The sequence below is a fragment of the Hemicordylus capensis genome, chromosome 6 (assembly GCF_027244095.1).
Source record: "Hemicordylus capensis ecotype Gifberg chromosome 6, rHemCap1.1.pri, whole genome shotgun sequence".
Classification (NCBI taxonomy): domain Eukaryota; kingdom Metazoa; phylum Chordata; class Lepidosauria; order Squamata; family Cordylidae; genus Hemicordylus; species Hemicordylus capensis.
The window spans coordinates 2,855,671-2,870,989 of NC_069662.1; the positions used below are offsets into that span (position 1 = coordinate 2,855,671).

The window sequence follows — 15,319 nt, forward strand, 5'->3', positions numbered from 1 at the left end:
TAAGATCGTGCTGTATTAAGTGAAGTAAAGGTAAAGTGTGCCCTCGAGTCGGTGTTGACTCGTGGCGCCCACAGAGCCCTGTGGTTGTCTTGGATAGAATCCAGGAGCGGTTGACCATTGCCGCCTCCCGCACAGTATGAGAGGAAGCCTTTCAGCATCTTCCTATATCGTTGCCGGAGAACCCCTGGGTTACAGAAAAGCAGCTCCTCCGAAGCCCATAAAATCCATGTCATAAGCCCTGAATGCATCTCAGAAGGCAAGCACATGATGCGACATCACAGCATCGTCCTTCCTGATGGCTGAACGTCTGAGCACAGCGGAATGACATCTCCCATCATCCCCTGCTGCAACAAATTGGGTCTGGGGATGATGGGAGTTGAAGTCCCACAACCAGGATGGCCGCCCCTGCCCTGGCACCCTAGGGAACATGGCACCATTCAGTGGCCAGTCTATGGCTTCCATGATTTAGCAGCATCTTCTCTGTTCCCATTCGTGGCGTGAGGGTCCTCCCGGTCATAGGACTGCCAAAATGGGCCAAGAGGAGGGCTTGCCTCCCCGAAAGACCCCTCTGCGCCTTTAACAGCTGCACAACAGGTGGAGGTTCAGTCGGTGCAGCTTTTTCTCAGCATGGTGATGTTGTGGTGCGGAGTGCACCATCTGTTAGCATGGAGCTTCTGCCCATAACAAGGTGGCAATCCTAAATCTTTGAGAGACCTTCGGGGCAGGAACAAAGGCAGAAAGAGATTCCTGGCACCATTGCCGCTCCTCCTCCTCCTCCTCTCTAGCTATCAAGCTGCCTCCTTTAATCCCTTTCTTCTTAAAGTCTTTCCTGAAGTATTATAGCTTCACCTTTTTTGCACTTTCCTCTGTACTAATCTAGACTCTATCTCCAAGCCATTCAGCAAATGAGTGATGAGAGCTGGGTCTGATACAGACCCATTTCTCATCAACATCAGATGGAGTGATAAACCAGTGCCTGTACTGTACCATTTCAGACAGCAAGTACCCAGCTCTCATGATTCAAGGAGAGTTCTCCTGGACAGGTGGATTGAGTAGGACTGTTTTTAGTGGAGGAGCACCCCATCATGTGAGTCTTCACCTGCCTCAGGTGGTCAGTCCTGAACACACAAGTTTGTTGGTTAGGTTTTAATCCCAGCCAAACAACCAGTTTCACTTTCCCTCACAGAAACTGGGCTGCAAGCATACCAACAGCTATTTGCCGCTGCCACCACCCCCGCCCACCCAGCAGTCCGAATGGTCAAAAAGTCAATTGTTGTCACAGACTTGACCACCACAGCCACAGTAGCATATTGACTGTCTTTGGTTCCCATACTGGGGGTCAGCAGCAGACCAAATCCCCTGCCTTCTGTCAGTTAATTGTCAGTATAAATGTGTAAAATCCTAGACAAGACATATAGGGCTGGTTCTGAATGCCACCTGCACTTATGCATATTCAGTAAATAAAGGTAGCATTGTGCTTGTTAACAGAGTAAAGCACTGAAAGCTTTTGTCAATGGGTTTACCTTCAAGCCCTTCTGCAAAAAAATGACACAGCAGAGCTGGACAAGTGGCAGAAAATGGCAACCAGGATGATCCGGGGTGTGGGGATGTGGAGCACCTTCCTCACGAGAAAGGGCTACAGTCTTTGGGGTTGTTTAGTTTAGAACAGGGGTTCCTAACCTTGGTTCCCATGATGTTGTTGGACTACAACTCCCATCATCCCCAGTAGCATTTGCTGGAAGTCATAGTCCAACAATGTCTGGGGGCCCAAGGATGGGAACCCTTGGCTTGACAACTGGAGAACACAACAGAGATGTATAAAATCCTGCATGTTGTGGGGAACGTGGATAGAAAGATTTCCTTCCGCTCTCAATAACTCAGCATCACCCAATCACTTGATCGGCAAAAAGTTCAGAAATCAGAAGAGGGGTTGGGGTGGGGAAAGGGCTTCTTCACGCAATGCATGATTAACCTATGGAACTTACTGCCACAAGATATGTTTGTGGCCATGAGCTTAGATGCCTTTAAAAGGGAATTAGACAACATTCATGGAGGAGGAGGAATCTATCTAGCAATGGCTGTTAGGCATGATGTTTCTAAGGAGCCTTCAGATTCAGAGGCAGTATACCTCTGAATACCAGTTGCTAGGGAACACAAAGAACAATACCAGTTCTTGCTCTCATCCCTTCAACCCTTGGGGGCTCCCGGGAAGCCTTTGGTTGGCCACTATCGCAAACAGGATCCTGGCCCAGAGGAGACTTTGTCTGATCCCGCCAGACTCTCCTTTTAAACAGGAGGGGATCCCAGCAGAGCTGAGGAGTAAACTTGCAGAGCTGACCATTCACGACTGAGCATAACCATGGTTGTCGCATCTCCCCAAATGGTGAAGGGTTTGCAGCATGCCTTGGGTTGGAGATTCCCTGGGAAGGAGAGTGAATGCAGGCGAGGGCTGCCCTAGTCCTGTTTTCCAGTCCGGGTGCCTAAATTGCATATTATGTGCATTTGCTTGAAAATATTTTTTGAGCAGAAGAGTGACGGCACATTTTGCTCCATAACTCCACTTCTACAAGGACTAGAGTTTAGCCTCTTGTGGAAACAGGCATCGGGGCCTGTTTCTCAGCCCCTCCCACCATTGAAAGAGGGGAAGGCAAAACTGCTGGGCGCAGAGCTGCAAACTGTCATCGTAGTAAGAGACCCTTGCCAAACAGCAGTTGTTGCTGGTAGAGTGGGGGCGGGCAGTGTTGTTGTTGACTACAACTCCCATAACCCCCTGCCAAAGGCCATTGAAGCGAAGGGTAATGGGAGTTGTATTCAAGAGCATTTGGAAATTCCTGTTGCAGGGAATGCTGGTGGAGGGGTCTAGTGGGCAGGGGTTCTCAACCCCGAGTCCCCAGATGTGGGCCTATAACTCCTTTGACATTGGCTGGGGATGATGAGAGTTGTCCTTCAAGAACATCTGGAGACCCAAGATGTTGAGAACCCCTGATATACAGTGCACTGGGCCCAGAAAACCGTCTTGGTACCCCCCGAACTGGGGACAAGAGGTGAGACAGCCGCCGCCGCCACCGCCGCCACCTTGGCCGCCCTGCTTTCCCTCCAGAACTCACCCGGTCTCCTTGCTTTTCAGGTGACACATTATGGATATAGGAGGTCTGGAGACCGTCGTGGCCAACTCGGCCTACGTCTCGGCTCGTGGGAGCGGGGATGGCGGCGGGGGCGGTCGGGACAAGAAGATGCGGGCGAAGCTGAAGCTGCCGCACATCACCCAGTGCGAGCACCTCAAGGACACCCTGAACCTGGATTTCAACTACATCTGCGTCAGGCAGCCCATCGGCAAGAGGATCTTCCAGCAGTTCCTGGAGGAGACCGACGAATTCAAGGCGGCCGCCGGGCTCTGGAAGAGCATGGAGGACTACAACATATCGGAGGAGGCCGAGAGACCTCAGAGCGCACAGAAGAGCGTCAACAAGTACTTCGATTCGGCCTCCAAGGAGTTCTGCTCCTTCCTCGAGGAGAAGGCGATCATGCGGGTGAAAGAAGACGCCAAGCATGGACATGGGGACCTCTTCAAGGAGTCCGAGCAGCACTTGCTGAAGTACCTGGAGCAGAAGGCCCTCAGCAAGTACAAGGACAGCCTCCATTTCTTCCGCTTCCTCCAGTTCAAGTGGCTGGAGTCCCAGAGCGTCACCGACGAGTGGTTCATGGACTTCCGGGTGCTGGGGAAAGGGGGTTTCGGGGAGGTGTGTGCCTGTCAGATGAAGGCCACCGGCAAGATGTACGCCAACAAGCGCCTCAACAAGAAGAGACTCAAGAAGCGCAAAGGATATGAGGTGAGGGGACAGTCAAGGCTGGGGGTGTCCTGCACTGATAAGAACCCAAGTTAATGCACACTGGAGGGCCAACATCTCAAGGGGCAGGACAAAAAGGCCAGGACCTGAGGGGTATACTCGTGGGTCAAATGGGCCGTAACCCAAAATTTGGCTTTTAAAAAAGCCAATCTGGCAACCAAGCCATTTGCAGGGGAGCAACAGCAAGGGAGAGCTATTGCCTTCAGACCTTGCTTGTGAGCTTCCTGGAGGCATCTGGTGGGCCACTGTGAGAAAGAAGATGCAGGGGCGCCATCCAGCAGGGTCCTTCTTCGGTTCATACGGGGCTCTGGTTACTGTAATAGTTGGGTAGAGAGAGACTCCTGCCTGCAGCCTTGGAGAAGCCGCTGCCAGTCTGTGCAGACAATACTGAGCTAGATGGACCAAGGGTCTGACTCGGTATACAGTAGCTTCCTAGGTTCCTATGAAGCTATTCCTGGATAATTCCCGCCCCGCCCATACTTTTTCAAGTTTTGGAAATATTTTTGATAAGATCAAACCATTAAAATGTCCCAGGTTCTTTTTAACGGTCTCTGGGAGATGGATGCCGTTGCCTGCAGAGTCTGAGCCAATCCTGAAGGGGGCAGTACACCACCATCTTGGCTCAACGGACTTCCTTTGGGCTGTTTGTTTACCTTTCATACCGTGCGCGATGGATGTTGGCAGCTGCCACCCAGGGCCCAATCTTGGACTGGCTCACACAATCGTTCAAATCTAGGTCCAACGTGAGTTACCAACATTAGTGTGATTGTGTAAACCCACGCTCCAAAGTGTTTTGTGGCCTGGGAGGAAACGGATCCCTGCCTTGGCATGGATTCACACAATCCCAGTAATGTTAGTAACCCACATTAAACCTAGATTCAAATGGCTGTGTACACAGGGTCCTTGTCTTGTGTCTCTCCCCCACAACCCACTTTTGCAACTTTCTCCTCCCTCCCCTGAAGGCATTGCCTCAGGGCTGATGGAGACTCAGTCAGGTTCATGAGGGTGAGTGGGAGAGGAATCCCTCTTCTTCACCCACAGAGATCCACCTTTCCTCTTCAGCTCCTCTCAGGGAGGAAGGATCAGCGAGTGCACCGTGTACGTCTGACTGTGCAGAGTTGCGTAAATAGCAGTTGTGTGTGTGCGACTGGCGGAGTTGCAAAAATGGCTGTTCTACTGTGTGTACAATAATCATGGAGCGGGTGGTTCTGTTATCAGGTAGGAAAGTAACAGCCTAAGGCTGTGTCATTCTCCCGGTGAATGTCTCACCATATGCTGTGTCTGGGCTGCGAAGGATGGGCCGGACACCATGACGTCGTGCTCCAGTGTCTACGTCGTTGTTGGAAGTTGTCTGCATGCAACTGTGCAGGATCCCCTTCCTGACCAGGCGTCCCAACCTGGTCCACGTGTCGCAGGCATCCTGGCACCACGCCCGTCACCCCCTCTCAGTTTACTCTCCCCCTCCCCGGATTATTTTCAGCCTGGGCAAATTAGCCCTGCTAATCCCCTGGCCAATTATTCCCCCCAAAGAAGCTTGCGACTGAGCCGCGGCAGCGGGCCCGGCAAAGAAGGTGTCCGAGTCAATCAGCGTCAGCGCTTCGGGTGGCCGTGGGATCAGGCGGGGGCACCTTCCCCGTGCAATGCCAGCCATTCACCGATGGTGTGGGTGCTCCCCCCTGGTGATCAAAAGCGAGAGACCTCCCTTGCGCAGATGTAATACGGCTCCTCAGCACATGGAGGCACAATGATCTGCTTCCTTCCATAGGGGGTGCCAAAGCCTCCTTTCTTCCATTCACCCAATGGTGCCGCTGTGCCACTGCTGCTGTGCGGCTCTGTTACCGCGTCCCTCTTCAATGGCGCCTGCTTTCTGTATATTCAGAGCTCCATCGGAGCTAAGGGTTGACTCCAGAACTGGGTTTTAATGCTTCTGCTCACCATGTGATCGAGAGTAGGGGTGTGCTCGAATCCCGGTTCGAGCACCGGTTTGAGCCCTGGTTGGGAGCGGGAGCTTTAAGAAAGAGGAGAGCAGGTCCTTCCCTGCTCTCCTCTGCCCCGTGCAGTTTCCTATGCATGCGCAGATGCCGTATGCATGCTGGTGCTGCATGGGGGTACTTGGGCCAAGCGCCACCCCAGCAGGAAGCTGCATGGGGCAGCAGAGAGCAGGTAAGGATCTGCTCTCCTCTTTCTTAAAGCTCCCGCTCCCAACCAGGGCTCTAACCGGCGCTCGAACCATGGTTCATGCACACTCCTAATCAAGAACAGGTATCATATGAACATATGAAGTCCATCTACAGCAGGGATTCTCAACATTGGGTCCCCAGATGTTACTGGACTTCAGCTCCCATAATCCCCAGCTCCAATGGCCTTTGGTTGGGGATAATGGGAGATGAAGTCCAATAACATCTGGGGACCCAACGTTGAGAATCCCTGATCTACAGTCTACAGAGCCAAGCTATTGGTTCATCTAACCCAGTATTGTCTACACACCAGTGGTACACAACTTGGGTCCCCAGATGTTGTTGGACGACAACTCCCCTCACCGCTCACCACAGTGGTCTTGTGGCTGGTGATGATGGGAGTTGTAGTCCAACATCTGGAGGCCCAAGGTTGGGAATTCCTGGTCTACACTGATTGGTAGTGTGAGTTGTGCAGGACTTGGGGGTTCTACTTTTCTCCCTGGGACAGCATGTGCAGAACTTGTGCATGCCTAGCTTGTTCTTTGAACTCCAGTGGGACTTCTGTGAGTAAATCCAGTCAGGATGTCAGCCACTGTTCACATCCTACCTGCTTCCACAGGATGCACATCAGAGCCTTGTCAGGAAAAAGAGAGTTTAGAGCAACGATTTTCAAAATACAGGTTGCAGCCTGGTCCTCCTGGGTCACAGGATATTAGGCAATGAGCCCCTTGCGAATTAATCTGTTTATGATCTCCTATATGTGTCATCGAATATTAAGTCACTTAAATAGCATGTATTGCCCTACTGTGATGATATGAACTCTGATGAGAGTCATGGGGCATAAGTGACTGTCTTTCATTGGGAGTCTTTCTGGACAGCAATAAAATGAGCAATATTTAAAGCTTCTGCCCAAGCTTAAACCGCCATCTTACTTTAGGGTTAACATGCTCCGTAGACTTCTGCAAACCTTCCCTTATTCTCTGGGCACATGCTGATCAGTGGCCTTGTGCAATTTCCACAGTGCCACCTGGTGGCCCGCGCTTGTATTCTGAGAAGAACCAGCAATTGCCACAAAGGTAGTCTTGAAAAAGGGAACGGTTCCGGTGTGTGGCCAGAGAATCAAAGCCTGCTAGGAAGGAGTGCAGGAGCCTATGGGAGCTTGTGCCACCAGGAAGTCAGTGCTTTGAACCTGTGCCATTGACGGCTGCCTGGGAGGACCCTGGGTCTCGAGGAAAGAAGCTTAAAAACCGCTGCTTTCATGGCTGGGCTGCCCACCTGTCATGTTTCTCTCCCAGGGGGCGATAGTGGAGAAGAGGATCCTTGCCAAAGTCCACAGTCGCTTCATTGTCACCTTGGCGTACGCCTTCCAGACCAAGACAGACCTCTGCCTTGTCATGACGCTGATGAACGGGGGAGACCTTCGGTGAGATTCCTGGCTGGGGAAGAGCCTCCATCACGGCCGGCAGCTCCATCCTGCCCTGTGGGCCTCCTTTGCTCTGGGGCAAATAACCACTGGGTGACTTTATAGGTTCTGGCTGAACACTGGGAAATCAGCACATAGAAGTCTGGTCACAGAGTCGGCGAAACGTAGCACAACAGCAATCTTAAGATTTTTTAGAACTCAGGGTGCTGCTTTAAAGCTCTGTTCTGGAAAGGTCATTCCTCAATTATTGTATGGTATTCAATTAGTTCCATATTCAAGGTTTGACGTTCTGGAAGGAAGTCAGTCAGGGTTCTTGAGGAACTTATCTGGCACTCCGAAATGTACAGCGAATGTGATTCTAAGGACGGAGGCTGGCTTGTTAAAAATTGAATCTTGGGCTTGGCTTTTAATTATCTATTTTTGGTTGAAAAATACATCTGCGACCAGTTGGTTTAATTCCTGAGTTTCTCTCAGTTAGTCGCCAGTCACTATGGTGTATTACAGTAAGTAATAAGCTCACCTCTCTAGGTTTATCTGCTATCAGATAAAGATGCCTCAGTTTCTATTTCTGTAGCTAAGTTTAGTTATATTGCTTTTAAGAGGTATAATGGGACATCATCTTAATTGTAAACTGTGTGTGTATATTAGTTTTTTATTCTTAGTTTTTAAAATTAGTTTTTAGTATTAGTTTTTATTAGTTCTTATTCTCTGTTTGGTCTAATGACCGTAAATAAAATGACAATTACAAAAATAGGTTCTGGTTCAAGGGGAGGAATCATAGCTCAGTGGTGGAGCCTCTGCTTTGCCTGCTGAGGGTCCCGGGTTCAATCCCAGGCAGCGTCTCCAGGTAAGGCTGCGAAAGGCTCCTGTCTGGAACCCTGGAGAACAGCAGACAATACGGAGCTCCATGAACCAAAGGATTCAGCAGAAGGGCAGCTTTCTATCCCAGAGGCCTCTACTGCAGCAGGTCACAGAAATTAAATCTTTGGGATGTGGGAGCTCAATGCGTGCGCACGCACGCACGCACACACACACGGAGGCCTCCAGTTTCTGTTCTCTCATGTAAAGCATGAGAGTCAGCAGGGTTACACCTGACACGATTGTCTTCAAATTTTATCAGCCAGATAGAATCATAGACTTGCTTTTAGAGCTGGAAGAGGCCTTGGAGGCATCCACAGGAAGCTGCCCTATACCAAGTCACACCTTTGGTCCATCTAACTCAGTCTTGTCTTCACTGACTGGCAGCAGCTTCTCCAAGGCTTCAGGCAGAAGCCTCGCTCAGCCCTACCTGGAGATGCTGCCAAGGACAGCACTTTCTGAGCGTGCAAAGCACTTCACTTCTATTTCTGTGATACAAGTAAGAGCTTTAAAAAGGAAGTCTTAACATCAGATCTGGAAATCAAGCTTTGAACACCTTGAAATGTCAATATTTGGATTACCATTCTGGGCTGAATTGTATCTCAGCTCCAAATCGCAACAGCCAGGTGTCCTTCCTCCCCCAGGTACCATGTCTACAACGTTGACGAGAAGAACCCGGGGTTCTCAGAGTCCCGGGCAATTTTCTACACGGCTCAGATTATCTGTGGCTTGGAGCACCTCCACCAAAACCGTATCGTCTATCGGGACCTCAAGCCAGAAAATGTCTTATTGGACAATGAAGGTAAAGAGATGCTGGTTTTTACAAACAGGAGTGTGTGCAAAGTTGTGAGCAAAAAGGAAGACGTAACTGAAAGAAGGTCAGGCTGGCTGAGGGCTGGCCAGGAAAGCAAGCAGCCGAGCTTGCTCCTGTGCCTTAGCAGAAGCTTGAGCTATAGAAACCGGCCCGTGAAGGAAACCCTTCCCCGTGCCTGGCTTGGACATGAAGATCTCTTGGGCGCTAATTGCTGCGGCAGCTGTTCAGTGCACAGCCACCTGCAAAATGGTCCTCGAGGTGTCCAGTAGAGATGTGCACGGAACCGGGCAGGGGTGGCTCAAGGGGGGGGGTAGGACTTTATGGGTGGGGGAGGGTGAACTTACCCTCCTCCTGCTTCCCCCCCCCAGTGCTGGAGTTTTGTAAAATCCCGGGGGGGGGGCGGCAGCATAACTCCCTGCTGCCCCTTCTTCTTCTTGCGCCGGAAGTGGCCAGAGTAGGTTCGTGCGCACCCCTGGTTTCCAGCTGTCCTTTTCCGCCCTTTGACCCAGCACTGATAAGCAAGCACCCTCCATCTGTGCAATTCCACCCCCCCATCTCCACCCCCAAGGTCTTTATCTAACCCCTTTATTGAATGATTGATTGATTGATTGATTGAGGTTTGGGTTTTTTTGACCTATTGTCTTATTGTGGTTTCCTCTGCCCCCTGTCCCAGGGCACGTCCGTCTTTCGGATTTGGGCTTGGCAGTGGAACTAGAGGATGGAAAAGATAAGACCAAAGGCTATGCGGGCACCCCAGGTGAGCATTTGGGCGGGCGGGGCGGCCTGCAGGTAGAAGCTGGGATGGCTTGTCCTAACGAGCGGGGGAGGGGGTCCTAATGAGGTGCAGCTGCCTCTGGTTCCCATCCTGGCCATTCCATTTGCACCTCTCTCTCTCTCTTGTCAACAAGAGCCAGGCTGCCTGCAGACTAGCCATCTGTCAGGTGGAGCTGTGCTGCACAGCTCCACCTGAGGAGTGGCCAGCCTGAAGGCAGCAGGGCTCTTGCTGATGCCAGAGAGACCAGGATGGGAGAGAGCTCTGTGGGGACCAGAGGCAACTGCACCTCGTTTGGCTGGTTAGCCCCTCCCGGCTTGAGCGGCTGCTGGAGAGAGGGGTCCCCCCCCCCGCCCGCCCCGCGTGAAAGGCTCGCCCCCGTGCCTGAGTCCCGCTTCCCTCCTCTCCCCCCTGCAGGGTTCATGGCCCCCGAGCTCCTCAAAGGAGAGGAATACGACATGAGTGTCGACTACTTCACGCTGGGAGTCACTCTCTTCGAGATGATTGCAGCCAAGGGGCCCTTCCGCAGCAGAGGGGAGAAGGTACGGCCCTCCCTCCGCCTGGGGGCCGCCCCACGTCTGTTCTTGCCATGTGGGTGGCTCTGGGCGATGCTTGGGGAGGCTGAGGCAGGGCGGTCGAAGAGGGCAGCCCGCCTCCTGGTGGGGTCTGGGTCCCCAGCACCAGGCCACGTCAGGGCCCCGCCCAGGCCCCGTGGAGATGGACACCTCTAGGATGTGTGCTCTGCAGCCTCTGAGGCCACTTGCTGGAGCTGCAGGCTTGAGCTGGAGAAACTGAGCCCTGGAGTTCCACGGGCCACTCCTCTTCGGCGGGTCGGCTCCGCCTTGGCTCCCCAGCGGCTGTGGAACCCCAATTCCCATCATCCCCAGCAGAGGCTCATGGGAGCTGCAGACCCATAACAGCCGGCATGCCCCAAGGTGGCCTCCCCCAGGACCAGAGGACCCTTCGCCATGTTGCCCTGACAGGCACTCCAAGCCTTCCACCTGGGAATTCACCGCAGGGGCCCCTCACAGAAAGGACAGCGCTGGGGTGAAGCAGCAGACGTAGCGTGGGTCACTGCATGCCCCCCATTCGCTACCCAGTCACGCGCCCGCCTGTCCCCCCCCCGCTTTCCCCACACCTGCCACCGCAGGTCGAGAACAAGGAGGTGACCCGACGCATCCTGAACGACCCGGTGGCCTACCCGGACACGTTCAGCGCCGAGTGCAAGGCCTGCTGCGAGGGGCTGATGGCCAAGGACCCCGCGGCGCGGCTGGGCTTCAGGAACAACGAGTGCGCGGAGCTGAAGAGCCAGCCCCTCTTCCAGAAGGTGAACTGGGGCCGGCTGGACGCAGGTAACGGGCGAGCGAGCGGGCAGCCCCGGTCCCTCTCGGGGGGGGGGGGCAGGGCCCGCTGCTCCGCTCCTCTGCAGGCTGGCGGGGAATAGACTCAAGCAGCCGGGGCCCCCACCCTGGGGTCCCCAGGAATTAGTTGCCTGGGGGTGCTGGGAGTTGTCGTCAGGTACAGAGAAGACTGGGGCTGGCCGAGACGGGCCTTGGGCCTGATCCAGCAGGGCTCTTCTTATGTCCCCCCACCCACCCCTGATTTGTGGCCAGCCTCAGCTCGTGGAGGGAGCTGCTGCCCTACGGGGTCCAGTAGCGGGGCTCTTTACGGCGTAGGGGAGACTCCGAGCCCGTCTATGCTACAGAAGTCTCTTGTTTCCACCCCAGTCCAGCTGCCTTGGCTTCCTTCCTCGCCTGCCTTCCAGGGCTCCCTGGAGAGCAGGAATGACAGTTACGCTCCCCAGGGTGGGGGGCTTGGACCTGCCCTCAGGGTCAGGGTGTGGCCGGGGGGGTGCGCCTGCCCTCTGCATCCTCCTCCTCCTCCTTCCTCCCTCCCTCCCCTCCAGGCCTGGTGGAGCCCCCTTTTGTGCCGGACCCCAAGGTGGTGTACGCCAAGGACATCGGAGACGTGGGTGCCTTTTCCACGGTGAAGGGAGTCATGCTGGACGACACAGACAAAGCATTTTACGACGACTTCTCGACAGGGAACATCCCCATCCCCTGGCAGGAGGAGATGATCGAGACGGGGATCTTTGGGGAGCTCAACGTTTGGGGGGCCAAGGGCTCCGTTCCTCGGGACCTGGACCGCAGCGCGCCCCCCTCCGCCGTCTCCAGCAAATCAGGGACCTGCCTTCTGCTCTGAAGGGGGCTGCTCCGGCAGCCTCCCGCTCTCACAGAACTGGAGAGGACGTACAGCAAGGACAAGCTTTGGGATACAGGTCGAGGCTAAACCCCTGGGCCACAATGCCGCTCCAGAGTCGTGGGGGAGAGACCCGGCGTCCCGGCTCGCCCCCTTCCCTTCCGCCACGTGTCCTGGAGCCCAAACTCAAGGGGAGGCTTGTTCCCACTTTCCTCCCTAACCCCTAGACTGTACATCCTTGCTAGAGGTAGGAGATGCCGCCCGGAGGCCCTCCCTGCTTTTAACCGACCGGTCAGTTCTGCTTGTGTTCCCTGGCCTCTTTTGGAGCCCAGGAGGAGGTTCCCTCCTCCGCGGACTCCTGCCCTGGGCAGTCTGTCCACTTTGCGGGTGAAAAGCGAACCCTGCCAGTTCGAGCAAAGGCGAGTGGCCTGGTGGCGGGGAGAGAGGGAGCTGCCGTCTCAGGCAGGAGAGGGCCCACCTCGAGGCTCTCCAGCCCCTGTTGGACCACAACTCTCATCAGCCCCTGTTGCAGGCGGCGGGAGCAGCTGTGGTCCAAGCCAGCTGGGGAGCCTCAGGTCCCCTCCTCCTCCTTGAAGACGTTCCCAAGACCTGCTCCGTTCCCAGTTTCCTCGTGGAGCACCGGACTCGGCTGAGATCCCTGGTGCTGAAGGAATGGAACCCAGAAGGCATAGTCTCTTGTCTCTGGCAATAGAGTTCCTAGGGCTCTGGATTCCTCTGTTATGTAATGTTATCTCCCACCCACCCTTAGGGAGTTAGAGCAGGGTGGTGCTGGGAAAGGGAGGGTGGACACACTCTGGCCCAGGAAGACTGCATGGAGCCACGACAGGGTCCTCAGCCCCCCGACGCCGCCATCGGAGGCCCCTCTCCAGCCACTTTGACCTACTGGGGTGCGGGGTGGGAGGGCTGCATGTTGGGCCACATTTGGGGTGCAGTCCTGGGTGGGTGGCCTAGGGCCGCCCCTCCCTGTGAAGTGGCAGTTCACCTCCAGTAACAATAAAGATGCTTGTGGCCGCCACAGCTGGAGAACGCGTTGGGATTCTTACCTGGCCCTTTGGGAAGGGGCACGGCTCTTGGCTGTGTGCCTGTGGGCGAAGGAGGCCCCTCAAGCTCCGGGGTGAGGTTCCCCATGGAGGTGGGCTGTAGGGGTTCCCAAACTGGGCTTTCCCAACTGCCATGATCCCCACCCACACTGGCCAAACTCAGCTACCAGCATAAACACACTCTGTTTGAAACTGAGGCAGGTGTGCCCCACACAGCAAACATCTCGGGGCTCTTCCAGAGAGTGATATATTCTAGCTACCGTGCAAATTACAATGAGAGATATAACAGGAAACCCGGATGACACCCCAGGACATTGCACAATATTATCAGCTCCAATGGCTGGCAGTCCAGGAATGAACAGTGTTTTTTGTTTATTGTAAACCACCCTGAGCCGTTTCGGAAGGGCGGTATAAAAATCGAATAAATAAATAAAAATAATAAATAATATTTCAAAGTCAGAATAAAAGGAGTTTGAGAAAGCACAGTTCCACAGTTTTTGCATGCATTGCTGCAGATTGCCAGCAGATGGAGCTGATGATATTGTGCAGTGTCTTCCTACATCATGTGGATGCCCCATTTTATATTTCATTGTGACTTGCACAGAAGCTGGAATATCTCACTATCTGGAAGTGCCTCAGCTGCAGCTGTTCCTCTTTCTTTGTGAGAAAAAGCAAACACATTTGAGGTTTTTAATTTAGAACTAAATGCAATAAGCAGTTTATAAAAATATATATGGTGCAGAGCAAAGGGGTGGCTGAGTTCTTTCTCATACTGCTGCTATAATGCAGGGGTCTCCAAATGAAATGCATGGGAAGGAAATTCAGGGCAGACCTCTGCACAACGCAGAATTAATATTTGGTCTTGCTGGCCCCTGTGGTTCTGGCTACTAGTAATCTAAAAGGGGAGTAGACATGTGCTTGGAGGAGGAGAGGTTTATTAATGGCAGTTAGGCAAGATGGCTAGGTGGAACTTCCATGTTTAGGAGCAGTCAATTTCAGAATGCCAGATGCTGCCGGCAAACAGTGGTGGGGAGTGGTTCCCTTCACACCCTGCCAGTAGGTCGCCTCTTAGGACAAGGGATCCAACCTTGGCTCCCCAGACCTCATTGGACTACAACGCTGGGGCAGCAGTGAAGTGGCCAGATTTGCAGATGACACCAAACTCTTCTGGGTAGTGAAATCCAAAACAGATTGCGAGGAGCTCCAGAAAGGAACTCTCCAAACTGGGGGAGTGGGCGACAAAATGGCAGATGCGGTTCAATGTAAGCAAGTGTAAAGTGATGCATATTGGGGCAAAAAATATGCTGGTGACTGACCAGGAGAGGGATCTTGGGGCCATGGTGGACAGCTCATTGAAAGTGTTGACTCAGTGTGCGGCAGCTGTGAAAAAGGCTAATTCCATGCTAAGGAGAATTAGGAAAGGGATTGAAAATAAGAATGCTATTATAATAATGCCCATATATAAATCTCTGGTGCAGCCGCATTTGGAGTACTGCGTTCAGTTCTGGTCACTGTATCTTAAGAAGGATATTGTAGAACTGGGAAAGGTGAGGAAGAGAGAAACCAAAATGATCAGGGGCCTGGAGCTCCTTCCTAATGAGGCTAGGCTACAGCATCTGGGGCTCTTTAGTTTGGAAAAGAGGCGACTAAGGGGAGACATGATCGAGGGGTATAAAGTTATGCACTTTCCAGGTGAGGAGGGGGTGGATACACCTCTCCCTCTCACACAACATAAGAACCAGGGGTCATCTCATGAAACTGATGGCCAGAAAGTTTAGGACCGAAAAAAGGAAGTACATTTTCACAGGGCACATCATCTTTGGAATTCTCTGCCATGGGATGTAGTGATGGCCACCAGCTGGGATGGTTTTAAAAGGGGCTTAGATGAATTTATGGAGGACAGGTCTGTCATGGGCTCCAGGCTCCGAGACAAGATGCTCCTGAATCCCAGTTGCAGGGGAGCAAGAGCAGGAGAGAGGGCCTGCCCTCCCCTCTTACCTGTGGGCTTCCCAGAGGCATCTGGTGGGCCACTGTGGCAAACAGGAGGCTGGACTGGATGGGCTTCCTTGGGCCTGATCCAGCAGGGCTGTTCTTGCGTTGGTATCTGGAGACCCAAACTTGGAAACCCCTGAATTAGGGCTGTCCACTGTTGGAATCGGGAAACTGG

The 15,319-nt window shown here is 53.4% G+C and overlaps 1 protein-coding gene across 2 annotated transcripts in view; it reads left to right on the forward strand.

Moving 5' to 3' along the window:
• GRK1 (G protein-coupled receptor kinase 1) overlaps positions 1–12,985 on the forward strand; it is a 42,610-nt gene extending 29,625 nt beyond the window's left edge. For both annotated transcript variants that reach the window (XM_053263113.1, XM_053263114.1), the window contains 7 exons: positions 3,128–3,830; positions 7,321–7,448; positions 8,951–9,108; positions 9,794–9,877; positions 10,310–10,434; positions 11,043–11,244; positions 11,799–12,985. In XM_053263113.1, the coding sequence (XP_053119088.1) occupies positions 3,138–3,830; positions 7,321–7,448; positions 8,951–9,108; positions 9,794–9,877; positions 10,310–10,434; positions 11,043–11,244; positions 11,799–12,094 (1,686 nt within the window). In that variant the 5' untranslated portion in view covers positions 3,128–3,137 and the 3' untranslated portion in view covers positions 12,095–12,985. The remainder of the gene's footprint in view (positions 1–3,127; positions 3,831–7,320; positions 7,449–8,950; positions 9,109–9,793; positions 9,878–10,309; positions 10,435–11,042; positions 11,245–11,798) is intronic.
• Positions 12,986–15,319: the final 2,334 nt, after the last annotated feature.